Source organism: Sorghum bicolor, chromosome 10 (genome assembly GCF_000003195.3).
Source record: "Sorghum bicolor cultivar BTx623 chromosome 10, Sorghum_bicolor_NCBIv3, whole genome shotgun sequence".
NCBI classification, from domain to species: Eukaryota; Viridiplantae; Streptophyta; class Magnoliopsida; order Poales; family Poaceae; genus Sorghum; species Sorghum bicolor.
The window spans coordinates 50589564-50616096 of record NC_012879.2 but is presented as its reverse complement, the minus strand read 5'-3'; the positions used below and the strand labels follow the sequence as shown (position 1 = coordinate 50616096).

Genomic DNA, 26533 nt, shown 5'->3' with positions numbered 1-26533 from the left:
GATCTCCAGTCTTAGTAGAATTCTCTTCCCTGCTCAGTTCTTCCTGCCGTTCTCGCTGCATCCTCCTTTGATAATCAGTCACCACTCTTTCGCCCGCCGATCTATATTTCATTAACTCCCGAATACGTGTCCAAAAACGGTGTCAACAATTATATATATTAATTTATTATAAAAAGGTAAAATTTTAGCCTATTTTTTTAGAACATCTTCCTCTAACCACTATACCATCTATATAATCCATGTCAACGCGATCCGGTCAAATCAATTAAGCACTTGCGATATATCTTTATTCTATATTTTTCATTACATTTTAAATAGTTTCTAAAAACACGTGGCCTGTGCGTTATGCTTTATTTTGTCTGAAATGCATGATATATAGCCAGAAATAAAATTTCGATAAATGCGAGCACTAGTACGGATTGCCAGCTCAGTTCAGTCCACATGTTGTGCACAAGTACAACGATCCATGCATACATGTGGTTCACGTGTTACTATAACATGTGGATAATCTCATCCGGTTGTCCTGCTTAAGAACCGACCAAGTTTTCTCGCAGCTGACGAAGCGTTCGACCACCATAAGTAGCCACAGCTTCGGGTAGCCCATTAATTCGTGAAGCAGCACTGCTGAACCAACTTTTATTTCCTTGGCAAGCTAATAAAGAGTTCGTCGTCCATCAGTAGTTCTGCACGGTTTCCTTTGTGCAAGCAGAGTAACCATGCCATTAGAGGCGGTGGCAGCTGTCTTCTTGCTCCCCTCCTCCTCCATGATCCTCCATGTGTTATTAGTCCTAGTGATGCTGTGCCTCGTCAAAACCCACCACAGGCCGTGGCGGAAGAACAGGCGGTGCACCCCTCCGCTCCCGCCGGGGCCTGTGCCATGGCCCGTCGTCGGCAACCTGCCGGAGATGATGGTCAGCGACAAGCCAGCGTTCCACTGGGTCCATCATATCATGAAGGAGAAGGGGACCGACATCGCCTGCATCAAACTTGGCGGCGTCCACGTCATCCCCATCACCTGCCCCAAAATCGCCCTCGAGGTGCTCAAGAACCAGGACGCCAACTTCGCCTCTCGCCCGCTCACCATGGCCTCCAAGACCTTGAGCAGAAGCTACAGGGACGCCGTGATGTGCCCCTACGGCGACCAGTGGAAGAAGATGCGCCGCGTGCTCGCCTCCGAGGTCGTCTGCCCGTCCCGTCACCGGTGGCTCCACGACAAGCGCGCCGACGAGGCGGACAACCTCACCCGCTACGTCTACAACCTCGCGAAATCGGGGTCCGGCGTCGTTGACGTTAGGCACATCGCACGCCACTACTGCGGGAACATCGTCCGCCGCCTCGTCTTCAACACGCGCTACTTCGGCAAGCCGCAGCCTGACAGTGGCCCTGGCCCGCTGGAGGTGCAGCATGTCGACGCCGTCTTTGCCTCCCTGGGCCTCCTCTACTCCTTCTGTGTCTCAGACTATCTCCCATGGCTGCTGGGCCTCGACCTAGACGGCCATGAGAAGATGATCAAGGAGGCCAACGAGAAGGTGACCAGAATGCACGACACGGTCATCCATGAGAGGTGGAGGCTGTGGGAGAGCGGCGAGATGCAGGAGCCCCAGGACTTGCTAGACGTGCTCATTACGCTCAAGGATGCCGACGACGACGCCAGACCGGTGCTCAGCATCGAGGAGGTCAAGGCTCAGCTAATGGATATCACGTTCGCGTCCATGGACAACCCGTCGAACGCAGTGGAGTGGGCTCTGGCCGAGATGGTGAACAGCCCGGAGATGCTGAAGAAGGCAGTGGACGAGATCGACGCCGTCGTTGGCCGGGAACGGCTGGTGCTGGAGTCCGACATCCCGCGGCTAAACTACGTCAAGGCCTGCATCCGCGAGGCGTTCCGCCTGCACCCTGTAGCGGCTTTCAACGTCCCCCATGTCGCTCTCGCGGACACCACCGTTGCCGGCTACCACATCCCTAAGGGCAGCCACGTGATCCTCAGCCGCACTGGCCTTGGACGCAACCCTGATGTCTGGGAGGACCCTCTTCGCTTCAACCCTGAACGCCACATCACTGTCAGTGTCAGTAGTACTCCCGAGCTGGAGGTGGAGGTGGAGGTGTCGCTGGCTGAGCAGGATCTACGGTTCATCTCCTTCAGCACTGGTCGCCGTGGTTGCATCGCTGCGGTGCTCGGCACTGCTATGAGCATCATGCTCTTCGGTAGGCTCCTGCAGGGCTTCTCCTGGAGCAAGATGGCCGGGGTGGCGGCCATCGATCTCAGCGAGTCTAGGCACAACACCTTCATGGCACGGCCGCTGGTGCTGCAGGCCGAGCCACGCCTTCCAGCGCACCTCTACCCTGGGATCTCTTTGTAATAAAGTAATCTCATGTTGTGAGTTTGTAGAAAGTTTCCTTATCCATTACTATTATTTTTTCAATTGGACCGGCAGGAGGTTGCCATATACGGATATACCCGACATCAAGATACAAGCGGCTGGAGCCTGTATGCAAGCCCGCTAGGCCTGCCCCACAAAAAAGGCCCACTGGGCAACCGCGGCTTGCATGTTTTTCTGTCGCGGGCTGAAGTGGTCCAGCCTGCTAGCAAGTGCAGATAGCACGCAGAATAGCACGCAGAACCTGCAAAGTCCGTCAATCCCATCCCCCTGTGTGCTACTCGGCCTCCGCCGCCGGCACCTCCATCGCTAGGTCTTGCGATTGCTGCGCGCAAGAGCGCTCTCTGTCCGCAAAATACATAACCACAACCCAACAGTCGGCCATACCTTATCAGCAGCCATTCATCGCGTTTTCTATTTTGTGCTGAGTCTGACACGTGCACCCTACAATGTTGACTGCTTTTTCTGCCGTCTTCTCGTTTAACGCTGGCGACTTCTCTCCAATATATCGCATCCGTAATTTTTTTTTCACACCCCAACACCCCACACTGGTACATTTTTCAGCATGCTGTACTAGCACCATACTCCGTTTCTTTTCCATACTTTATTATGACACCTATGAGCAGGCTATACTAGCACCTACAACTCCGTATCCGATGCCCATCTATTTTTCTTGTACAAACTTCGGCCTTGTTAGGCCTCATTGAGATATAATTTTTTTATTTTAACACTGTAATATTTTTGTTTATATTTAATAATTATTATCCAACAATAAACTAGACTCAAAATATTCATCTCTCAAATTGGTAGCAGCAAGGAGATTGAGCCATTCGACCAGATCTGAGAGTCCAACAATGGTTGCTAGGGTAAGCATTAGCTATCACACCAAAGCTGGTAAAAAAATCTGGAAAATGTAAGATACAGTGCTGGCTGGAGCAGAGAAGAACTAGATGAGAGAGAGAGAGAGACACACACACAGAGAGAGGGCAGAGACCTGAGAGGGGGCGAGAGAGAACAATGAGAGCCGACAGAGATGAGAACGACGAGCGGCGGCGGTAGAGATGAGAACGACGAGCGGCGACGGTGGGTGAGAAAGAGTTTGGCCGGAGAAAGAGCGGCGGTGGTGAGAAAGAGGGGAGAGAGGCGAACCAGGTGAAGAATGGCCGGAGCAGAGAGACGAACCAGTCAAATGCTGGAGAAGAAAGAGAGGGAAACAAAGGAAGAAAGAGCGAAGAAAAGAATTCCGTAGTTTTTGTATCGCGATATATCGTAGACGGCTGAAGAGAACTTGGATAAAAAAACGTGGTTGACTTGCACGGATCTCGGAGAAAGGACTGCCGTAGGATAGTGAATGGCCGGTCAGGCGGTTGTGGAAAAACCCTATTGATCCATGGCCGAGGTGGCCACTGTGGCACCGATGCCGGTGCTAGAGAAGCCCGCTGATGCCCCCGCCGCTGCGCCAGCCAAGAAGAAGCCATTGTCTTCCTCCAATGACAAGAAGAGGAAGGGGAAGGGCATGCCGGAACCTCCTCCGACCGCCAAAGCTCTCATCGCTAAGAGGAAGGGCAAGGGGCTGCCGCACCCTGTTCCGGCCTCCGAGGTCCCCATCACCAAGAAGCCAAAGACCGGCGATGCACCCACGTCTACGGCTGAGCTCCCCAGATCCGGCGTAGCCATCGCCGCCTCTACTCACACAGCAGTGCAAACCCTGGTCCAGGACGCGGACGCTGACAGCCAAACGCCACAGCAGGTACACTATGTGCTCACTAATCTTGCATTCTAATCTCATGCAAAATTAAGCTGTGAATCCCGCAATATATTTTTCTTTTTTTCTAGGAGTGGCATCTCTTCGTTAAGATATTCTTAGTTTTTTTAGTGCAAGATACGAATTCGTATGGCCAGTAGGTGTTTGTGCCAAGTCAATTTGCCAACAAGTATAGTTTTGCATAGCCCCTACTATTTTATAGGTGTTGGCTAATTCTGAAAAATACTAGTTGTTTTGAATTTGATTTTTCTCGTAAGCGAATCGCTGTCACTACTACAGAATGAGGCATTGGTAGATGCCCAAAATGACCAAAAACCTCGGCCTTTTTGCAGCCCGGGGTTAAAGACCCCTTTAGCACCGGTTTGTAACAAGAACCGGTGCTAAAGGGTCCTGCCCAACGGCTACTGACAGGTGCTGTCAGGGGAGGAACCCTTTAGCACCGGTTGGCAACACGAACCGGTGCTAAAGGGTCCCCTTTAGCACCGGCCAGCGCGACGGGCCGAGGCAAAGCCTTTAGCACCGGTTTTTGCCCTGAACCGGTGCTAAAGGTCCGGTTTATAGGCCGGCTCCCTCCTCCCCTCTGCCCATTGGAAACCGAGAGCACCATTGTTGTTCTTGGAGCTTCTTCTTGCTTGTTCTTCATTTGTTCTTCATCTCCAACGCCCATCGTTGATCTTCTTCGACTCCGTCATCGTCTCTTCGTGCTTGGAGATGACTAACTTCAGCCTTTCTTGTCTTTTTCATGTTGTTTTTGGCTTGTCATGTTCCCATCATTTTTTAGGTCAAATCCACTTTGTTATTTTGAATCATTCACATGAATTAGTATCCATATATATATATCATATTTTATGGTTGACCTAATATTAATGTAGTTTGCAAGAATAAATTATAGTATCTTTTTATGATCTTAGAAAGTAGGATAGTTCAAATTAATTGGTTTGTTAATATCACTTGATTTATTTTTATTACTACATAATGTCCATTGTATCATACATGTTTAATAGTAAATGTGGAATTTATAATTGTTTAAAAATTGAGTATGGATAGTAGATGGCAACCGTGACCGGGTCTTCGGTCTCTCAACGGGTTCAAAAGCGATACCGTTCGGAACTCCCTTTCATTACTTGTGGCAAGTGTGGGCAGAAGATTTTGATGGAGTACAAAGTGTCGAAAGAGGGAGTAAACAAGGGTCGTATATTCTACAAGTGTCCGGATCGTAATGTGAGTTATTTCCAGACATTTGCTTATATATGTGCATATTTTTTTAAATGATATTAATTAAACTTTTGATTCTCTCTTTTAATTTCAGTGGGACGGTACCGGCGGATGTACAGGTTGGTACTGGGAGGAAGAATACATTGAACACATTAAGAAATATTTTGCACAGGTGGTTGAGGCTGAAGGTGGTGAGGCATTGAGCCGACGAAAGGAGTTCAATGATGTTGATCAAGCGAATGATCTATCTATTATAGTTGGGATCGGACGCGAACTAATTATGTTGCTTAAGTGCATTTTAGTTTTGGTTTTTTTAGTGCTAGTTGCGATTGTATTTGTTGTAGCCAAGCTTTCCTGAATTAATCAACTATGTATCTTAGACATGTTGTGCAATAAGATGAGAAACTATATGTGTGCATGGTTTTCATAATATATATATGTTATATTTAATGCAGATGGTAACACGTAATTGGATGTATAATGCCGATCGGCGCTCCGAAGAGTTTATTAATGGCGTGCACTATTTCTTAAGTGTTGCCGAGACAAATAAGAGGGACGGTTTCATGTGCTGTCCATGTGCCGTGTGTAAGAATTTAACGGAATATTCTAACTCAAGAACACTTCACTCACACTTATTAAAGTCTGGTTTCGTACCAAACTATATTTGTTGGACCAAACATAGAGAAAGCGGGATTATAATGGATGAAGGTGAAGAAGAAGAAGAAGAATTGGACCATGCCAATATTATTGCTCAGTACAGTGGCTTCAATGATGTTGCAATGGGGGAGATAATGAAGAAGAGGTAGCGGCAGAAGATGATCGGGGCGATGATGCTTTTGGTGATGCCATCCGTGATGCACAAAGAGAATGTGAAAGTGATAAAGAGAAAGCTAAGTTCGAGCGTATGCTAGAGGACCACAGGAAATCACTATATCCCACCGCTGAAGAGGGGCAAAAAAAGCTGGGTACCACACTGGAATTGCTGCAATGGAAGGCAAAGAATGGTACATCTGACAAGGCATTTGGGCAGTTATTGAAGATCATAAAAAAGATGCTTCCGAAAGGCAACAAATTGCTCACCACTACGTATGAAGCAAAACAGGTTGTCTGCCCTTTGGGATTAGAAATCCAGAAGATACACGCATGTCCTAATGACTGCATCCTCTACCGTGGGAGGAATACGAGAATTTGGATGCATGTCCAGTATGTAAGGCATCACGGTATAAGATTAGACGAGATGATCCTGGCGATGTTGAGGGTGAAGAACGTCATAGGAAGAAAATTCCTGCCAAGGTTATGTGGTATGCTCCTATAATACCACGATTAAAACGTCTGTTCAGAAATAAGGACAATGCAAAGTTGTTGCGGTGGCATAAAGAAGACCGTAAGATAGACAATATGCTGAGACACCCTGCCGATGGATCCCAGTGGAGAGCGATAGACAGAGAATTCCCAGATTTTGCAGATGATGCTAGAAACTTGCGGTTCGCCTTAAGTACAGATGGTATGAATCCTTTCGGTGAGCAGAGCAGTAGTCACAACACTTGGCCAGTTACTCTATGTATCTACAACCTTCCTCCATGGCTATGCATGAAGCAGAAGTTTATTATGATGCCGGTGCTTATCCAAGGACCGAAGCAACCTGGCAATGACATAGATGTGTACCTAAGGCCATTAGTTGAGAAACTTTAACTTTTATGGAGCAAACCAGGAGTTCGCGTGTGGGATGAGTACAAACAAGAGCACTTTGACCTGCGAGCATTGCTGTTTGTAACAATCAATGATTGGCCAGCTCTGAGTAATCTTTCAGGCCAGTCAAACAAGGGATATAATGCATGCACACATTGTTATGAAGACCTTGACTGTGTATTTTTGAAAAAATGTCGAAAGGTCATGTACCTTGGCCACCGTCGGTTTCTTCCTATGAACCACCCATTACGAAAGAAAGGCAAGCATTTTAAAGGTAAGGCAGACCACCGGACCAAACCTCTCAATCAAACCGGGGATGATGTACTCGAAATGGTCAAGGATATAAAAGTGGTATTTGGAAAGGGACGAGGCAGCGAACCTATTCCCAAGGATGCTAAGGGACACGTACCCATGTGGAAGAAGAAATCCATATTTTGGGAGCTACCTTACTGGAATGTCCTAGAGGTCCGCAACGCGATCGACGTGATGCATCTGACAAAGAATCTTTGTGTGAACTTGCTCGGATTCATAGGTGTCTACGGGAAGTCTAAGGATTCACTTGAAGCACGACAAGACTTGCAGCGCATGAAAGAACAAGACAACCTGCATCCAGAAAAGACAGATGATGGACGTCATTACTTAAGCCCTGCTAGCTACACTCTGAGCAAAGAAGAGAAGGAAAGCATGTTTGAATGTCTTAGCAGCATCAAGGTCCCATCTGGATTCTCCTCCAATATCAAAGGAATAATTAATGTGCCAGAGAAGAAATTCCTGAACTTGAAGTCCCATGACTATCACGTTCTAATGACGCAATTGCTGCCGGTCGTTTTAAGAGGAATTTTACCTCCACACGTACGTCTAGACACCGTAAAGCTATGTGCATTCCTCAATGCAATTTCTCAGAAGGCAATCAATCCAGAGCAACTAGCTACTCTGCAGAATGATGTCGTTCAATGTCTCGTCAGCTTTGAGTTGGTGTTCCCTCCATCCTTCTTCGATATCATGACACACCTCCTAGTTCATCTGGTCAAAGAGATTCGTATTCTCGGTCCTGTGTTCCTACACAACATGTTCCCCTTCGAGAGATTCATGGGTGTCCTAAAGAAATATGTCCATAGTCGTTCCCGGCTAGAAGGAAGCATTGCCAAGGGCTACGGAATAGAGGAGGTCATAGAGTTCTGTGTTGACTTTATTCCAGACCTTGACCCAATTGGCATTCCTGAATCTCGACACGTGGGCAGACTCAGCGGAAAGGGAACACTTGGGAAGAAAACATACATTGGTACGGGAGACCATTACTTCAATAAAGGACACTACACAGTTCTCCAGAACTCCTCATTGGTGGAACCATATGTTGAGGTACACAAAGATTTCCTATGGTCCCAGTGGCCCGGGAAGAATGAAGCTTGGATAATGCGTCAGCACATGGAAACTTTTGGCGATTGGTTGCGCAAAAAATGTCAAGCTGATGAAAACATTGATGAGCAGTTTATTTGTTGGCTAGGCAACCATCATGGCATGTCCTCACGTACAAAGGGTACGAGATAAATGGTAACACATTTTACACAGTTGGCCAAGATAAAAGGAGCACCAACCAAAATAGTGGTGTACGCGTGGATGCCACGGATCCAAATAGGAACAGACAAACATATTATAGACGCATAGAAGACATATGGGAACTAGTCTATGCAGCTAATTTTAAAGTTCCTTTGTTCCGGTGTCAATGGGTGAAGATGACCGGAGGTGGGGTAACAGTCGACAAGGAGTATGGGATGACAACCGTGGACCTTAACAATAGTGGGTTCAAAGACAAACCATTCGTCCTTGCTGCAGACATGAGTCAGGTGTTCTATGTCAAAGATATGTCTATGAAACCAAAGAGAGGAAAAAATGATGACCACTAAATCATCAATGAGCCAAAGCGCCACATTGTCCTTTTTGGGAAAAGAAACATTGTCGGAATTGAGGACAAGTCAGACATGTTAGGCGATTACGAAAGAGATGATCGAATTCCGCCCTTCATAGTCAAAAAAGACCCAAGCATTCTATTAAACAATGAGGATGCTCCATGGTTACGGCAGGATCATAACCAAGGGTCATACGTCAAGAAGAAGTTCACTGTTGTGTCGGCTTAACATAAAGTCATGTTTAATAGTATGTGTTGTAACAAACTTTGTATGAAACTATATTTGAGAATTGTGAATTTTGATGAGTGTAACAAACTTTGTATGAAACTTTGTATTCATGACTTTTCCATTTGGGACCATCTAGGGTTCGGTCAAAGGGTGTTTTTGTAAAAACCAATGCTTTGACTTTGGTCAAACATGGTCAAATGACAAACTAAATTACTTAAAATGAAAAAGTTTTGAATACCAAGTTGTTAGATATCATCAAGATCTAATCTTTTTATATACACAACTTTTCCATTTGAGAAAGTTTAAGTTAACAATACCCACCAAATCTTGAATCTCACACAAACTATATGAAACTATATATGTCAATTGTGGATTTTCAAAAACACCTTCCCAAAACTTTCTCAAATGCAAAAATGGTCTATATATGAAATGTATATTTTGATGAGTGGAATAATATTGGTATTCATGACTTTTCCATTCGAGACCATCTAGCGTTCCGAAACCGCTGCGTGGCTATGAATTCTCTGAAAATTCAAAATTCAGTGGTTCAAACTTTTCTAAATGAGAAGTTGAACATTAGATAAAATGTAGAACTTGATGAGTGTAACAAACTTTGTATTCATGACTTTTCCATTTGGGACCATCTAGGGTTCGGTCAAAGGGTGTTTTTGTAAAAATCAATGCTTTTACTTTGGTCAAACTTGGTCAAATGACAAACTAAATTACTTAAAATGAAAAACTTTTGAATACCAAGTTGTTAGATATCATCAAGATCTAAACTTTTTATATACACAACTTTTCCATTTGAGAAAGTTTAAGTTAACAATACCCACCAAATCTTGAATCTCACACAAACTATAAGAAACTATATGTGTCAATTGTGGATTTTCAACTACACCTTCCTAAGACTTTCTCAAATGCAAAAATGGTCTATATATGAAATGTAGATTTTTATGAGTGGAATAATATTGGTATTCATGACTTTTCCATTCGAGACCATCTAGGGTTCCGAAACCGCTGCGTGGCTATGAATTCTCTAAAAATTCAAAATTCAGTGGTCCAAACTTTTCCAAATGAAAAGTTGACCATTAGACAAAATGTAGAACTTGATGAGTGTAACAAACTTTGTTTTCATGACTTTTCCATTTGGGACCATCTAGGGTTCGGTCAAAGGGTGTTTTTGTAAAAACCAATGGTTTGACTTTGGTCAAACTTGATCAAATGGCCCATTTGATGACTTCAAATGAAACAATTTTGAATATAAAGTTGTTAGAGATCATTAAGATCTACATTTTATATATTGTCTATTTTTCCATTTGGATATGTTTGAGCTAATCCTAAGCACATTTCTTTAAAATCCAAGACGAGTTTTGGTCAAACTTGGTCAAATGACATACTTAAAATGAAAAACTTTTGAACACCAAGTTGTTAGATATCATCAAGATCTAAACTTTTTATATACACAACTTTTCCATTTGAGAAAGTTTATGTTAACAATACCCACTAAATCTTGAATCTCACACAAACTATATGAAACTATATGTGTCAATTGTGGATTTTCAACTACACCTTCCCAAAACTTTCTCAAATGCAAAAATGGTCTATATATGAAATGTAGATTTTGATGAGTGGAATAATATTGGTATTCATGACTTTTCCATTCGAGACCATCTAGGGTTCCGAAACCGCTGTGTGGCTATGAATTCTCTGAAAATTCAAAATTCAGTGGTTCAAACTTTTCCAAATGAAAAGTTGACCATTAGACAAAATGTAGAACTTGATGAGTGTAACAAACTTTGTATTCATGACTTTTCTATTTGGGACTATCTAGGGTTCGGTCAAAGGGTGTGTTCATCAAGATATATATTTTTATATGATAAATAGATTTTTTATTTGATTTAAACTATACCCTACTAGCATTCCGAGTAATAAATAACAAAAATAAAAAATTTAACGTCAATATGATGTGAAAATAGATTTCCAGTTGATTGGATATATTTTTTGTAAATTTATTGGAATAATATATTTTTGCATTAACAAAATACTAAACATTTCTTGCAAAATTATTGTAAATTATAAATATACAGCAAGATATTTAAGGTTAAAAATTTTCATGTGTACATTAAAAAAAATTACAATATATGTCACTGTTTAAAAAATATTATGTAAAATATTTAATTTACTATACAATTTATAATATAAACTGTATATATAAACACTTTAAAAACCCTAAACTAAAAAACAGGGCCTTTAGAACCGGCCCATAGTGGGAACCGGTGCTAAAGAGCCCTGAAAATTTAAGGAGCTCGCCCTAGCGCGCGCAGCACCCTTTGGCACCGGTCCGTGGCTGGAACCGGTGCTAAAGGGTCCCTTTAGCACCGGCTGGTAACACGGGCCGGTGCTAATGGGTCACCCTTTAACACCAGCCGGTGTTAAAGACCCTTTAGCACCGGTTCCAGCCACGGACCAGTGCTAAAGGGTCTGCCCCTATATAAACGCACAGGCGCCCTGGATCTGAACAGTTCCTTCGTCTTCGTCGAGCAGAGCCCTTCGTCTTCGCCGCCGCCATTCGTCTATGCCCGCGCGCCGCCGTCAAGCACCGCCGCGCCACCGTCTCCGGCGCCGCCGTCGACTACCGCTGTCGCGCGGCCGTCCACCACCGCTGCCGCGGTCATCTACACCTCCAGCGCGCCGTCCACCACCGGTCCGGCCCCCACGTATAGACTTCGATCCAACACCGACATGTATATATATATATATATATATATATATATATATGATGTTTGCTTGGATGGAAAGGAAAAACAAAAAAAAAGATTGCTTATGCAGGGTTTGCCGAGTGTAATAAGCAGGACACTCGGCAAACTGGAAAAGGTCTGCCGAGTGTCAGGCCTATGGCTGCTGTGTTTATATATATATATATAGTAGAGAAAATATAATTTTATATAACTATATGAAACCATATATACATATCTGCTCTCTCTCTCTCTCTATATATATATATATATATATATATATACAATGTAGTTTATTGAAGATGAGAGTAACTACACGTACGTGTACAAGGGAATTTCCCTATATATATATATAATAAATGAGTGCTATATGAATTATATGAATTATTGTAGTATTACTTTTTAGTATATTATTCTAGTATTATTTTTGCAGTATATTATTTTAGTATGCATATAGTCTGTAACATATATTATTCTAGTGTTTTTTTAGTATATTATTTTTTATATTATTGTTTGTACTATTTATATATATATATAATAAATGAATGATATATGAATTATATGAATTATTGTAGTATTACTTTTTAGTATATTATTCTAGTATTATTTTTGGGGTATATTATTTTAGTATGCATATAGTCTATAACATATATTATTCTAGTGTTTTTTTAGTATATTATTTTTTATATTATTGTTTGTACTATTTATTCTAGTATATTATGAATTGTAGTGTTTTGTGTATATTATTCTAGTATATTTGAATTGTAGTATATTATTCTAGTATATTATTCTGGTCTATTACTTTTTAGTATATTATTCTAGTCTATTACTTGGAAAATATTATTCTAGTATTATTTTTAGAGCACTCCAACACTTTTATTTGTAGTAGTACTAGTAGTAGTATATAAGTCTCTAATATATATTCTAGTAGTGTTTGTACTATATTATTCTAGTATTGTTTTTTGTTCTAATGTGTTACTTGGCTTAAAAGATTCTAGTATTATTTTTAGAGCACTCCAACACTTTCATTTGTAGTAGTACTAGTAGTAGTATATAAGTCTCTAATATATATTCTAGTAGTGTTTACTCACCAAATTTATTCTAGTAGTGTTTTGTATATATTATTGTTTGTACTATTATTCTAGTATTGTTTTTTAGTATATTATTCTAGTGTATTTCTTATCTTATATAGAATATATATATGTATGGTTGCAGACATAGAAATGGCTGACCGTTCTCATGATGATCCTGATTATATGGAAGCTGCCATTCAAAATATGATCGACGACGGTAATCAGTACTTTATTGATTACCACGAGATCATGCAAGGCAATCCAACTGAGCAACAAGAGGGTAATGCCCCTGAGCAACAAGAGGGCAATGCGCCTGAGCAACAACTTGTCGTGCAACAAGAAGAAAATACTGGCGAGGTATATGTAAATGTAAACATATATAATTAATGCATCTCTTACATTAGGTTTTAGACTTATTACTTGGTTATTAATTTAGTATTTTTGTTTCTATATCTACGTGTAGCCTTCTAGATCGACCTCTACGGGGAGAAGCGTACCTCCACGAGGGGCCAAAGAAGCCGTTGGAGGACCGCTATGTAATCTCTGAGTTTGAGATAGCTACAGGCAGACCACTTGGTGAGCATGCAAATAAATATGTTAGTCACTGTGGATATCTTGTGAGAGATCAAATACCGATCAATGCTCGTGAATGGAGAGAGAAGCGAGGTGCTCCTGAGATCAGTTTTGTCTCTGATCGTGACAAGGAGTTAGTTTGAAAAGCCGTCACAGACGTTTTCACCTTCGACACCAACGATGAAGAGTTGAAGGTGCGAATTTATGACTGGACTATGAAGAAGATGGCACTACTCTTCCAGAATTGGAAGAAGACTTTGTACAATAAATATGTCAAGAAAAACGAGACTCCAAATTTCAACCTCAAGCAATATGTAAAGCTGAGGGCCTTCTGGGATGACTTTGTGCAGTACAAAACATCAGAAGAGGGCGAGGAACGAGCCAATAGAAACAAAGAGAATGCCAGTAAAAAGACATACCACCATCATATGGGATCAGGTGGTTATAAGAGTGTTGTTCCCAAGTGGGACCGAATGGAACAGGAGATGCTTGCTAGGGGGGTCACACCCGAGACAATAACAAAGAATTGGAGCGAGCGCTCCAAGCATTGGTTCTACGGTCATGGGGAAAGCGTGGACCTAGACACCGGGGCTCTAGTTTGGGGCCAAGAAATCTATAGAGCAGCAGAGAGACTAGTCCGTGCACGAGAGGCGGTTCAGTCTGGTGAGTTCAGGCCTAACAGGGAGAAGGATAAACTCACCTATGCGCTTGAAAATCCTGAGCACGGTGGGCGTACGAGAGGCTATGGGGCAGTTCCGTGGCTGCAATCATTCGAAGCCGATCAAGATACCTACAGAAGCCGCCAGAGAAAGAAGGATGAGGAGGCAGAGCAGATCCGCCGCCTGGAAGCTTTTGTTCTGCAGTCACAAGAACGCGAGAAAGCTCGTGAAGAATGGATGCAGGCAGAGATTCAAAGGCAAGTGCAAGCAGCACTTAGTCAAATGACGAAAGGGCAAGGTACATCACAGCCTGAGGTCAATGTTAGCCCCCCAGGCCAGTTGAAAAGTAGCTGCGCATCCACGGAAGTACCAACCATTCAGGTTGACACGAAGCTACACTTCCCCGTGGATGATGTCACAGAGACTTTTACTACCTGTGAGCTGCATGTACCAGATGGGAATGCAAGCAAAAAGGTGGCTATCGCTGTTGTCAACCCTATCGACCGAACGAGAACTCCAAGAATCCATAATCGACCAGTACCTGGTGGATATGCTAGCGTCTTGGTTGATAGAGTTGAGAAAGGTTGTGGCAATGTGCCACTAGACATAGAAGGGGGTGACGGAGAGAAGACCTTAGGTGAAGCTGAGAAGACATTTATTTGTTGGCGCAAGCGCTTCATAATTATTTCTCAACATAGGTTTGTGTGTGATTTTACTTCTTATATTATTTATTATGTATTGAAATTTAAAAAAAGTTTGCTCGCAAAACTTGTAATTGTTTTCTTTGCAGGGACTCCTCCAACCTAAGTCCAGTTCTCTCCCAGCGCATCATAGTGCTGCGGGCGGTGACAATGCTGGATCTCCTCCAACACCTGCGGCGGCCACACCGACCCTGCCACCGCCTCCACCACGGTCTCCACCTCCTCCACCGAGGTCTCCAACTCCTCCACCGAGGTCTCCAACTCCTCCACCGCGTTCTCCAACGCCAAAAAGATCAGCCCCACCACCTCCACCGCCTGCACCGCCCTCTCCAAAGAGTGCACGGTCGGTCCCCTCGCCTCCAAAGCGGGGTAGTAAGAAGCGTTCCGCCCAAGAAGGACCGAAGTCATCGGTCCCACCTCCAAAGAAGGCTGCCTCAGCAAAGGGAGCTAAGACGCCACCTTACGAAAAGAGTGAAGAGGAGGTAATTGCTACATCCAAAGCTGAGGTCAAACAATTTTTTGATAAATTGAAGGAGGATAGGAAAAAACGGCTTAACCCAGAAAAGCCGTACTTTTATGTAAAGCCATCGGAACTGAGGCAGAAGGTGGCGGACCATCAAAAGAAGCAACGCGAAGCTTAGAAAAAGTCAGCACTTTCGGACTATGAGCGGTCTCTGGTCAAGTCTTCACAGCCTAAGAAGAGAGTAGAAAAGGGGGTCACACAGCTCGGAGAAGTATCAAAACCGGTGCCCCCTTTGATTGTGCCAAATCAATATGGCTCAAATGAAGACTTGATGCCAAAGAAATCCTTAGCGTTGTCTGAGCTAGACTCGCTTGAGCGTTACTTTAGACAGAGCAGTTTTAATATGGAAGAAATTGCCGCCATTCTTGGATGCCAAACATTTGAAAAAGCCGAGGTAGTTGATCAATGGAGGGCAAGATATGAACTGGGCAGGAGTCTATTCGACCCTAAGCGTTTACACGAGCTCGGCATACAAATGTTTGCAATAAACAAATGGTGCATTGAGGCGTCTAAAAGGGGAGAGAATTGAATTTCTGTTCGTATTAGACAACATCACTACTTCCGTGGAGATGACCTCATATACGTGCAGTTCGAAGAAGTGCACCAATTATGTCACCTCGATGCTCTTGACAAATCTCTTGTCAGCTGCTTTTGTCTGTAAGTATTTTTTCTGTTTATTATACTTCTAACTTCTTTAATTACATATTTATAATCCTTACACACCAAATGAGAGAGCTCAGAATGAGAAATGACAAAAGTATTGGGTTCGTTGACCCTTATATTGTTTTCAAGGCTCCGCAGGCAGTGTGGACAGCAGATCATGAGACAGAAGTCTGCACCAATCTTATGAGGTTCTTTGTGAACCAAAAAGAAAAAGAAAAAAAACTCTTCCCCTTCAACTTCGAGTGAGTTATATAGTTATTAAGTGCATGCATATTTTATTTTACATTATAGGACTGACTATATATATATGTGTGTAAACAGCTTTCACTGGATACTCATGGTCATTGAAATTCCCAAGAACCGGTTGATAATCTTTGACTCATTGAGAAAACCACAAGAAAATTATCAACAAATGGTAAACATTATTCAAAGGTACGTAATGTCGATCTCAGCTACAAAAATATCATAATATGACTGTAATTATTAGTTCACGATTCAAAATGGCTGTGTATAGGGTTTGGGAAAGATTCATTGACCGTGAACATCTCAGTGGATGTAAAGCGCCGCTTAACATAATACATCCACAAGTAAGTTCTACTAGCTAACAAACTTTCGCTAACTTTTAGCCTTCTTATTGTCGTGGTCGTGAATATTTATATATATATATATATCGTACAGTGGTGTTTAAGACAAGAAGGGGGAACAATCTATGTGCATATTACGTGTGCAAATTCATGATGGCACAAGTCAATCAAACACCCACAGAGACGCTCAGAGTACGTTACATGTCTCTTTTCATTATCTCCTGAATTATATTGAATAACTTAGATAACTAATATCTTTTTTATTTATTTCAAATTAAAGACGGAATGGCTGAGGGAAAAGGCCGAATCAAAGCTATCCAAGAGACGATAGCAGGATTTCTCCACGACCAAGTGATCAATCCAAACGGCGAGTTTCACTTCAACAGCAACGAAACTCTTATTCCAAACAACGATGATCATTTGTATCGTTTGTAGACATTGGGAGAAAAAACTCTATGTATATATGTGTTACGAATTTTGTACATATAAAACTATATATATACAAAGCTTTTTACATATCTATTTGTCGGTGTTTTCCCCCACGAGGGGTCACACCAACGAGTAAATTTATATGCGTGCTCCCTTTCCCAGATGGTGACGCAAGAAGACACAGAGATTTATCCTGGTTCGGGCAAGAGAAGGCCCTACGTCCAGCGGGGGAGGGAAGTTTGTATTATCTTCCACCTAAGTGCTTGTACAGGGGCGAATACAAGCGTGGTATGGAGTATGGGAGTTCTACTGCGCTTGTGTGTAATGTTGCGTGATGTCTATCTATTCCCGGGCCCTACCTTTTATAGCACCAAGGAGAGACCGAGGGTACATGCGTAGGTGTCAGAGTAGGGGTCGATAGAAGCATGGCGCGCTGACCTACTCGAGGCCTCCGTACCGGCGTGGTCTCGAGCTGTCCCGTCTTGGTAGCTTGATGATGATTACGCGTGCTCCTGTATCCTGCTCTGCGCCCCGTCTTGGGTTGGTTCACCGGTCGCATGCTTGTACGGTATGGCGGCAGATCCGGCGGAGTGGTTGCGGTGTCGTCAGTCGACGCCCAACTCGTCTCCAAGAAGGAACCATGTCTGATCGAGGGTCGGATGCCGTGCAATGCCCTGATATCCGGAGCGCTGACTTTGGTTGTCTCGAGGGGGTCCTGATTAGACGTTCCATCCCTGTTTCCCGCGTCCTGACACGCCCTGGGTCGTTTGGTGGGGAAGGCTGCAAAAAGAACGACGGGACGAGTGCCTGTTCCCTATCACGCTTCCCATGACCAGGGTGTTAGGTGGGGAAGCGTCAGGCGCATTAAATGCCCTAGCTCTCGTGCGCGCGTCAGGCGGCGGGCGGCGTCCTTGCGCTCGACGCCTCCCGGTTCGCGCGAGCCCGTTTCCGTATTCGACGGTGGCTAGCGCTCGACCCCTGATTGATTCGTTCGACGCCATTTCCGTCTTCGAGGCTGCGGTCGTCGACGACCGCAGACACGTATGACCAGAGCACCGAGTTGAGGGCCTCGACCTGTGTACGGGTAATCCCTCGACAGTAGCCCCCGAGTCTCTATTCGAGCGCTGGCGCTCGAGTGGAGGCTTTGTGTTGCGATCGAATTTCCGTGGGGGCGCGCGAGCGACCTCGCGGGGGTAGCCCCCAGGCCCTTGGAGGAGTTTTTGACTCCTTCGAGGGTTATTTTGCCTAATTCGCAGAAACGCTATCGACAGCAGTGGTGGAAGGTTCTGATTGGCTCGTTTTGTGCGGAGGTTTCGACGTACTCTCGTTAGAGCGAGCGTCTTCCACCCCAGGTTGAGTTCCTAGCGGGTAGTCCAAGTTAGAACGTGTGCCCCTTTCGAGGGGGTCAGCTGTAGCCCGGAGGCGTTCTCATAAAGCAGGGTCGACGTGGTCGGGGATACTGGTCTCATTCGATAGAGTCCAGCGGCTTGACGCCTCCCGTCGGGGGGATTCCTCTCGACTGTCTCGACCCTACCTTGGACATCGCCAGCGAGTCTTCGAGGCGGGCCTCGATCTTCGACCGCTCGCTGGGGATCCCTGACTCTGGTGCTCGAGATCGGCTGTCGAACCCTTTCGGTGGGCCAGCCATCGACCTCTCGAGACTCTCATGGGCACATCCCTTGGCTTACAAGGTAAGGAAGGAGTCGTGGCGGTCCGCCTTTTTGCCCGTTGGGCGCGGCTTTTTAGGTGGAGACGTTACGACACTGCGTCGGCGTGGAATTCGGAGCGCCTCACCTGTGAAGGGGGAAAGGACTGTTAGATGGCGCATTTATGGGGGCAGGTACCTCATTTCTCGGATCTATCCGTTGGCGGATTGTGGCCTATAAATATGTCGTGGCACCGTCGCCGTTCTTTCCTCCACCTTCCGCCTTCTTGCCTTCGTCCTATAAATATGTCGTGGATCATTGCCTTAGCTCTCTTGCTATCTCACGCGCACGCACCCCCTTCGAGCGGTAGCGAATCCACCGTCCTTCTAGCCAAGATGCCTGTGACACTGGTCGCCGCCGACGACTGGCGCCCGTCGTCGATGACGGAGCGCCGGTTGCTAGAGCTTGAGAGAGAGGGACTCTTGCGCCGCCGCACCTCGCTGTCGTCGCCGGAGTGGATTGCGCCGCCGGCGGGCCACAGGGAGCCCCAGCCACCAGAGGGCTACGTGGTGTCGTTCGCCAAATTCCACCGCCACGGCCTGGGCTCTCCCCCGAGCCGCTTCATGCAGGCACTCTGCCTCCACTATGGGTGGAGCTCCAGCATTTCTCCTCGAACGCCATCACCGTCGCGGCGGTCTTCGCCGCAGTGTGCGAGGGCTACCTCGGGATGATGCCCCACTGGGAGCTGTGGCTCCACCTCTACAGGGGTGAGCTTTTCAACGCCCCCACCGGAACCACTGGTGTGAGGAAGCATGTGCGGGCCGGGTGCCTCAACCTGGTGCTGAAGACGAAGAAGACGGAGAGGCCGCGCGAGTACATCCCGGTGGGGTTGTCATCGAATCACGCCGGATGGGACTCCCAGTGGTTCTACCTGAGGAACGATGACGGTCTCTTCCCTGCTTACACCGGTCGTCTGATTACGGAGCGCCCGAACAACTGGACATACGACGTCGTCTAAGAGCACCAGTTGCGGCTCGACCCCCTCCTCGACGCCCTGAAGAAGCTGCGCCTGGAGGGCTTGTCCGCCGCTCTCGTCCTCTCGTCCGTCCATCGTCGGAGGGTCCTCCCATTGATGTCTCGGCCGCTGAGGATGGATGAGATGGGGCCGGGCGTTTCGTCCTGGGATCTCGAGGCATGCTGGATGTCCAACGAGGCTCTAGCGGACGATGAAACCGCTGCCCGGGTTAGGGCGGCCATCGCCGGCGACTTTAAGTCGGAGCATGTCAACGGCTTTCCTATGAGGCCTGACGATTCTGGATTTCCTATGCCCGGGTATGCTCTTCTCTCACGCATAGTTCCGATTCTGGATTTCCCTCGATCCTTTTTAAGCCTACCTTTGTTCTGGCAGGGACGCATCGATGTCCGGTCTTCGAGGCCCCCTGTGAAGGAGGACGAGGTCGACTGCGACAGACGGCGCCAGTCCGCCGAGAAGCTGAAGTCCGCCAAGGACTCTGCAAAGAAAGGGGAGAAAAAGAAGAACCTCGACCGCCAAGCACTAGAGGCGCGTCGAGCTAAATCCAGGCAGAGGGGGGAGCCTGAGGAAGAATCCCCAAGCGACGACGATGATGATGATGAGGACAGCGACGACTCGGAGGGGATGGCGTCACGCCTTGATCGGATCCTCGAGGGTCCGCCTCGAGGCGACGTCGACGCCCCCCGGACGGAAATTCCAAAGGACGGTCCGGGCGGATCTCACCGCCTTCGGGCCGACACCCCTCCTGTGCCCATGGCTGGTCAGGTCGCGCCGCGCCCTCCCCCGGCTCCTAGGGGGGCGGCCATGCTAGGTCCCAGGCGACGGGGCCACTGACTCGCGGTCGCGCCGCGGCTTCTGAGAAAGGAGAGGCCGGCCGCAGGAGCGCCAGTCCCGGTGCCCGTCAAGCGGGAGTTGCTGCGACGAGGCCAGCGCCTGTCCTCGAGGGGCCTGGAGCCTTGACACGGGGGGGCTCGAGGCCCACCGGTCGGGGCGCCGGGAGGCGAGCTGTTCTCCCTGTGGGGTAAGCTTCTTCGATATTGTGACTTTTGTTTTCCTGTTCCTCTGCGTTTTCTCATGTGCTGATCCTTTTACGCTCATCCCTATCTTTTCTCAGGCTAAAGCGGACACTCGAGCAGGCCCAGCCTTTGATGGCGAAAAGGCTCAAGGCAGGAGCAGTATCCAAAGAGCCAGGTTTGTAGCTTACTTCTGGTCTTGTGACGTTCGTGCGTTGATCATTATAGTCACTGGCCTTTATTCTTTGTTTTGCAGGCTCCTCCGACTCTCAACCTCCGGCCGACGCCGAGAGTGCTCCGCCTCGTCCCGAGCCTACCCCGTTGCCGTCGACGCATGGCGAGGCGCCCCAAACTTAGGTGCAAGAAGGAGCCCCCGAGCCTCCTCGACTGGGGGTCGAGGCGGACCCCATCACCATAAGCGACACGTCTGGCGGTAACGAGGCGTCTGGGGATGCTCGCCATATGGAGGAGGAGGCGTCGACCTCCCTCATCGCGGGACGGACTCCCTGGCCCGCTGGCCTTCGGGCCCTCGAGGAGCAGAGGACGAAAGAGGAGGAGGAGGAGCGGGAGCGCGAGGCAACGCGGCAGCCGCAGGAGCAGCAGCAGCAACAGCAGAAGGAACAGCAGCAGCAAATGCTCGAGGGGCAGCAGCAGTAGCATCCGGGGGGCCAAGAAGAGGGACCCCTCGAGCCCCCGCCTCAAGCTCTGCCTCAACTAGTACCACCGGCGCCGCAAGAGCCCGGAGAGCAGGAAGAAGATTTGCCGGTGTACGGCCCTCCAACCCCAGCGTGGCTCCTTCCGGGGGTGCCCGCCGCGATCCGAGGAGAGCCGGGGCGGGCGGACGGTGTGGTGGCGCTTGCCTGCATGATGCGTACCCCCGCTGACCCCGAGTCCGAGATCAGGAGGACGATCTACAACATGGACGGGATCGCTCCAGGGTTACTCCGGGAGCGTCGGGCGTGGGAGGACCGTTTTCCCTCTGAGGAGGATGAGATCGGGACATCGGGGAGTAAGGATGGCACCTGGAAGACGGTGGACGACGACAGGCGGTTCCCATGCCTCGTCGACCTGTTCTTGCGCCATGGGGGCTCCCTCAAGACCGTCGAGAACCTTATCCGCGGCGTCAAGGCGCGGGCGGACCGGGAAATGGAGAACTGGTGTCCCGATCGGATCCACATCCGGGCTTCCACCGATCCGTCCGAGCCCAACATCTTTCTGGACGATAGGAAGGAGGCGGAGAAATGGGAACATGTCGAGGAGCTCCGCCTTTGGATGAAGCACGTGGTGGGGCTCCTGTCGGACGTCATCAACAACGGGCTCGGGCGGGCCTACTTCGTAAGTATTTTTCGGTCCTTAATTCTCGTAGATCCTTTGGTTTTGTGCTCTAACCGTTCAACCCCCGGCTCGCAGGACATGAAAGAGACCTCACATATCAAGTCGAGCTTCATCCACGCCACAAGAGGAGGCTGGGAGCAGCTCCCCGTCCTCAAGGACCAACTCCTCGAGTCGCAAGAAAAGCTCCTTAAGGCCTATAAAGACCTCATAGCGCTCGAGGAGGAGAAGAAGGCGAGGGAGGCTGCCTTGGTCGAGGCTCGGGAGGCCTCAAGAAAGGCGGAGGAGGAGACGACGCTGCTACGGGAGTGGGCTCTGACGGTCGAGGAGGCCGCATCCAAAGCCCGGGAGGAGGCCCTGTCCTACAAGAATGTCATTGCCGATCTGGACAAGGAGAAGGGCTTTCTGAAGACCGACCTGGACTCCCTCCGAGACTCCTTCCAAGAGATGAAGGTGGCGTATGTGGACAGCGAGGTCGCTAGGGGTCCCGCAGAGGACGCAAAGAAGAAGGCCCTCAAAGACCTCAAGGCGGAGCGGGCTCGATCCCACAGACTCTCTGATGACGTCGAACGTCTGAAGGGAGAGCTGTTGGAGAAGAGTGGGGCCATTGCTCAGGCTAGCAAGGCGATCGAGGATCTCCGCGTTGCCAACACTGAGCTGGCCCGCTCCAACAAAGAGATCGAGAGGGCCAACACCAGACTAGTCGGCGAGAACACGGCCCTGGAGGAGAGTGTCCGCAGTACGTTTCCTTTGTCGGATTTCTTTTTCGAGGTGTTTTTGGTTTTTTCTAAAGTTTCTTGTATCGGCATTAGGGCTTAAGGACGAACTCTTAGCCGCCCAAGTCGAGGCCCGTAGTGCTAAGGCCCAGCTCGAGGCGGAGGTTGCTTTGAACCGTCGAGTGCGGACGGCGATAAACGACCTCTCGACCTCTTGGGAGGTCGAGCCTACAGACGAGTCGAAGGAGGACGCTCGAGGCGACGCACTGGTCGACCAGCTGTGCTACTTAGGTGCGACACTGAGAGATCGGGTGCGGGACGCCCTCCACATCGGGGTGAAGCGGGCAATGGCGGTTGTCTGCTCGGGCTTCTCCTACGACATGGAGGTGGTGTCCCACGGCTTCGTCACCGACATCTCTAAGACCGATGCGGAGAACGAAGAGAAGCTCCACGCCTTGATCGACGACGCGAAGGCTCCTGGAGAGAGGCTGGCCAAGCTTTTTGAGCCCGAGGTGCTTCCTCCTGAGACTAGCTCGGGCGCAGATGAGGGTGGTGAGGACCGTGCTGTGGACTAAGGCCTGCGAGCCTGCTCAGGGTGCCTGGGGCCCCTTGTATAGTACTATATTAACTCGTCTTTAAGTGATATAGTGTCTTCGAGTATTTGTTAAATGTTTATCTGTCTTTCCGCTCGAGGCTCTTTTTATTTCCCTTTGTGCCTACGTTTGTATTCCTTGTTTCATCTTTCATCAAAAACAGCCTCGATCACCTCAATGGTGAGGAAGCGAGTAGAGTTTCCATAGCCTGAGGGCGTAGGAGTTCTCAGGCTCGCTGTTCCTCGGCCCTTAAGGGGCTCGAGGCGCCTCAACTACTCGAACGTGCAAGGTTTACTACGTAAAGAAGAGAGAAATTTTTTGGCTTTTTCGACACTTGGGGGGGGTCGCCCCCCTGGTAGCCCCCGAGGGGGTGCTGACTATGATGGGTCATAGTCAGCGCCCCCTTCTTACGTCGAGATTTTAACTTGTACATCGTTGGTACAAAAGGAAGCTGCTCGAGGGAAAGAATCGACGTAGCTGGAACATAAAGCTTCGGAATTCTAAGGGTAGAATCGACGTAGCTGTTCGATGTTCCATGCGTTGGTGAAGATCGCCCCCTTCTCGTCCGCTAACTTGTACATTCCTGGCTTCAAGACTTCAGCCACCACGTACGGGCCTTCCCAAGGCGGAGTCAGCTTGTGGTGTCCTTGATTGCTTTGCCGTCGCCGCAGGACAAGGTCGCCCACGTTTAAGTCCCTCTTGCGTACTTGTTTGTCGTGGTAGCGTCGAAGTTTCTGCTGGTATCTGGCAGAGTTGAGGAGGGCCATGTCTCGAGCCTCCTCAAGCTGGTCGACCGCATTCTCTTGTGTCTCCTTATTTGATTGCTCGTTGTACGCTTTGAGTCGAGGGGACCCGTATTCGAGGTCTGTGGGGAGCACGGCCTCAGAGCCATAGACCATGAAGAATGGGGTGTATTTGGTGGCCCTGCTTGGCGTCGTCCTCAAGCTCCATAGGACCGAGGAAAGCTCCTCGACCCACTTCTTGCCGAATTTCTTCAAGCGATTGTAGATCCTTGGCTTGAGTCCTTGCAAAATCATGCCGTTAGCACGCTCGACCTGGCCGTTAGTTCAAGGGTGGGCTACTGCAGACCAGTTCACATGGATGTGATGCTGATCGCAGAAGTCCAAGAACTTTTTACCGGTGAACTGCGTGCCGTTGTCGGTGATGATGACGTTGGGAATCCCAAACCGGTGGATGATGTCGGCGAAGAAAAGGACGGCCTGCTCGGAGCGGATGTTGGTGATGGGTCGAGCCTCGATCCATTTGGAGAATTTGTCGATGGCCACCAGCAAGTGGGTGTATCCTCCTTTTGCCTTTTGTAGGGGTCCTACTAAGTCGAGCCCCCATACCGCAAATGGCCAGGTGATGGGGATCATCTGAAGAGCGTGAGCGGGCAGATGCGTCTGTTTGGCGTAGAACTGGCACCCGTGACATGAGCGTACGAGCTCGATGGCATCTGCTACAGCCGTTGGCCAGTAGAAGCGTGGTGGCCGCAAGCCCCCGAGTGTAGGTCCTCGAGGAGTTTCTGTCCTTCTTCCACGGTGATGCAACGCTGCAAGACCCCCGTCGGGCTTCGTCGATATAGCTCATTGCCTTCGCCATAAATTACATATGACTTGGCCCGTCGAGCGATACGGCGGGCCTCAGATCGATCTTTTGGCAGCTTGCAGCGGATTAGGCAGTCGAGGAACGGTGTGCGCCAGTCGAACGGTCGACCGGGTCGCTGTTCTACCTCCATCACCTCTGCTGCCATCAGTAGTGCGTCGATGGTGCCGGTTGGCTGGGCGGGAGCGGCATTGACGCCAGCCCCTGAGCCCAAGTCGACGGATGGCTCGTGAAGATCTCTTGAGAACGCGTCAGGTGGTACCGTGCCTCGGGTCGACGCGATTTTGGCGAGTTCGTCGGCTGCCTCGTTGTAGCGTCGGGTGACATGGACGAGCTCGAGGCCATGGAACTTGTCCTCGAGTCGACGAACTTCTTTGCAGTATGCCTCCATTTTCGGGTCGTGGCAGCTTGAAGTCTTCATCACTTGGTCGATGACGAGTTGGGAGTCACCTCGGACGTCGAGGCGTCGGACTCCTAACTCGATGGCGATCTTCAGACCTTGATGAGGGCCTCGTATTCTGCGACATTGTTGGATGCGGCAAAGTGAATCCTGATGACGTACCTCATATGGACGCCCAAGGGCGAGATGAACAGCAGGCCGGCCCCGGCCCCCGTCTTCATGAGTGACCCGTCGAAATACATCGTCCACAGTTCCGACTGGACCTGAGTCGGGGAAAGCTGGGAGTCTGTCCATTCCGCGACGAAGTCCACCAGAGCTTGTGATTTAAAAGCCTTGCGAGGCGCGTAAGTGAGAGTCTCACTCATGAGCTCGACCGACCATTTAGCTATTCTTCCCGTGGCCTCCTTACTCCGGATTATCTCACCTAGGGGGAAGATGAGACCACCGTGATAGGGTGGCCGAGGAAGTAGTGCTGCAGCTTACGCCGGGCGAGGATTACGGCATAGATTAGCTTTTGGATTTGGGGATAACGTGCCTTAGTCTCTGAGAGTACCTCGCTGACGAAATAGACTGGCCTTTGGACTGGCAACGCATGCCCCTCCTCCTGCCTTTCGACCACCACTGCTGCAGTGACAACCTGAGTCGTCGAGGCAACGTAAAGGAGCAGTGGTTCCGCAGGTTGAGGTGGGACTAGGACTGGTGTTGAGGATAGAGTTTTCTTCAGAATTTTGAGGTCCTCCTCGACCTCGGGGGTCCAAAAAAACGCTCGACTTTCTTCAGAAGCCGATACAGCGGTAACGCCTTTTCTCCTAATCTCGAGATGAAACGGCTCAACGCCGCTAGGCATCCCGTGACTCTCTGCACACCCTTGATGTCTCGGATCGGCCCCATTCTTGTGATGGCCGAGACTTTCTCAGGGTTGGCCTCGATGCCACGCTGGGAAACAATGTAGCCCAAGAGCATGCCTCGAGGCACACCGAAAACGCATTTCTCGAGATTAAGCTTGATCTGGTTGGCGCGTAAGCAGCTAAAAGCGATCTCGAGGTCCTGGATCAGATCTCCTTGTCGCTTTG

General features: G+C 48.3%; 1 protein-coding gene across 1 annotated transcript; it reads left to right on the top strand.

Annotated features, from left to right (window-relative positions):
* On the top strand, positions 566-2453 carry LOC8061994 (tyrosine N-monooxygenase-like). The gene has a single exon (XM_002438548.2). It carries the CDS (start codon positions 717-719, stop codon positions 2358-2360), a length of 1644 nt encoding a protein of 547 aa, XP_002438593.1. The 5' UTR covers positions 566-716; the 3' UTR covers positions 2361-2453.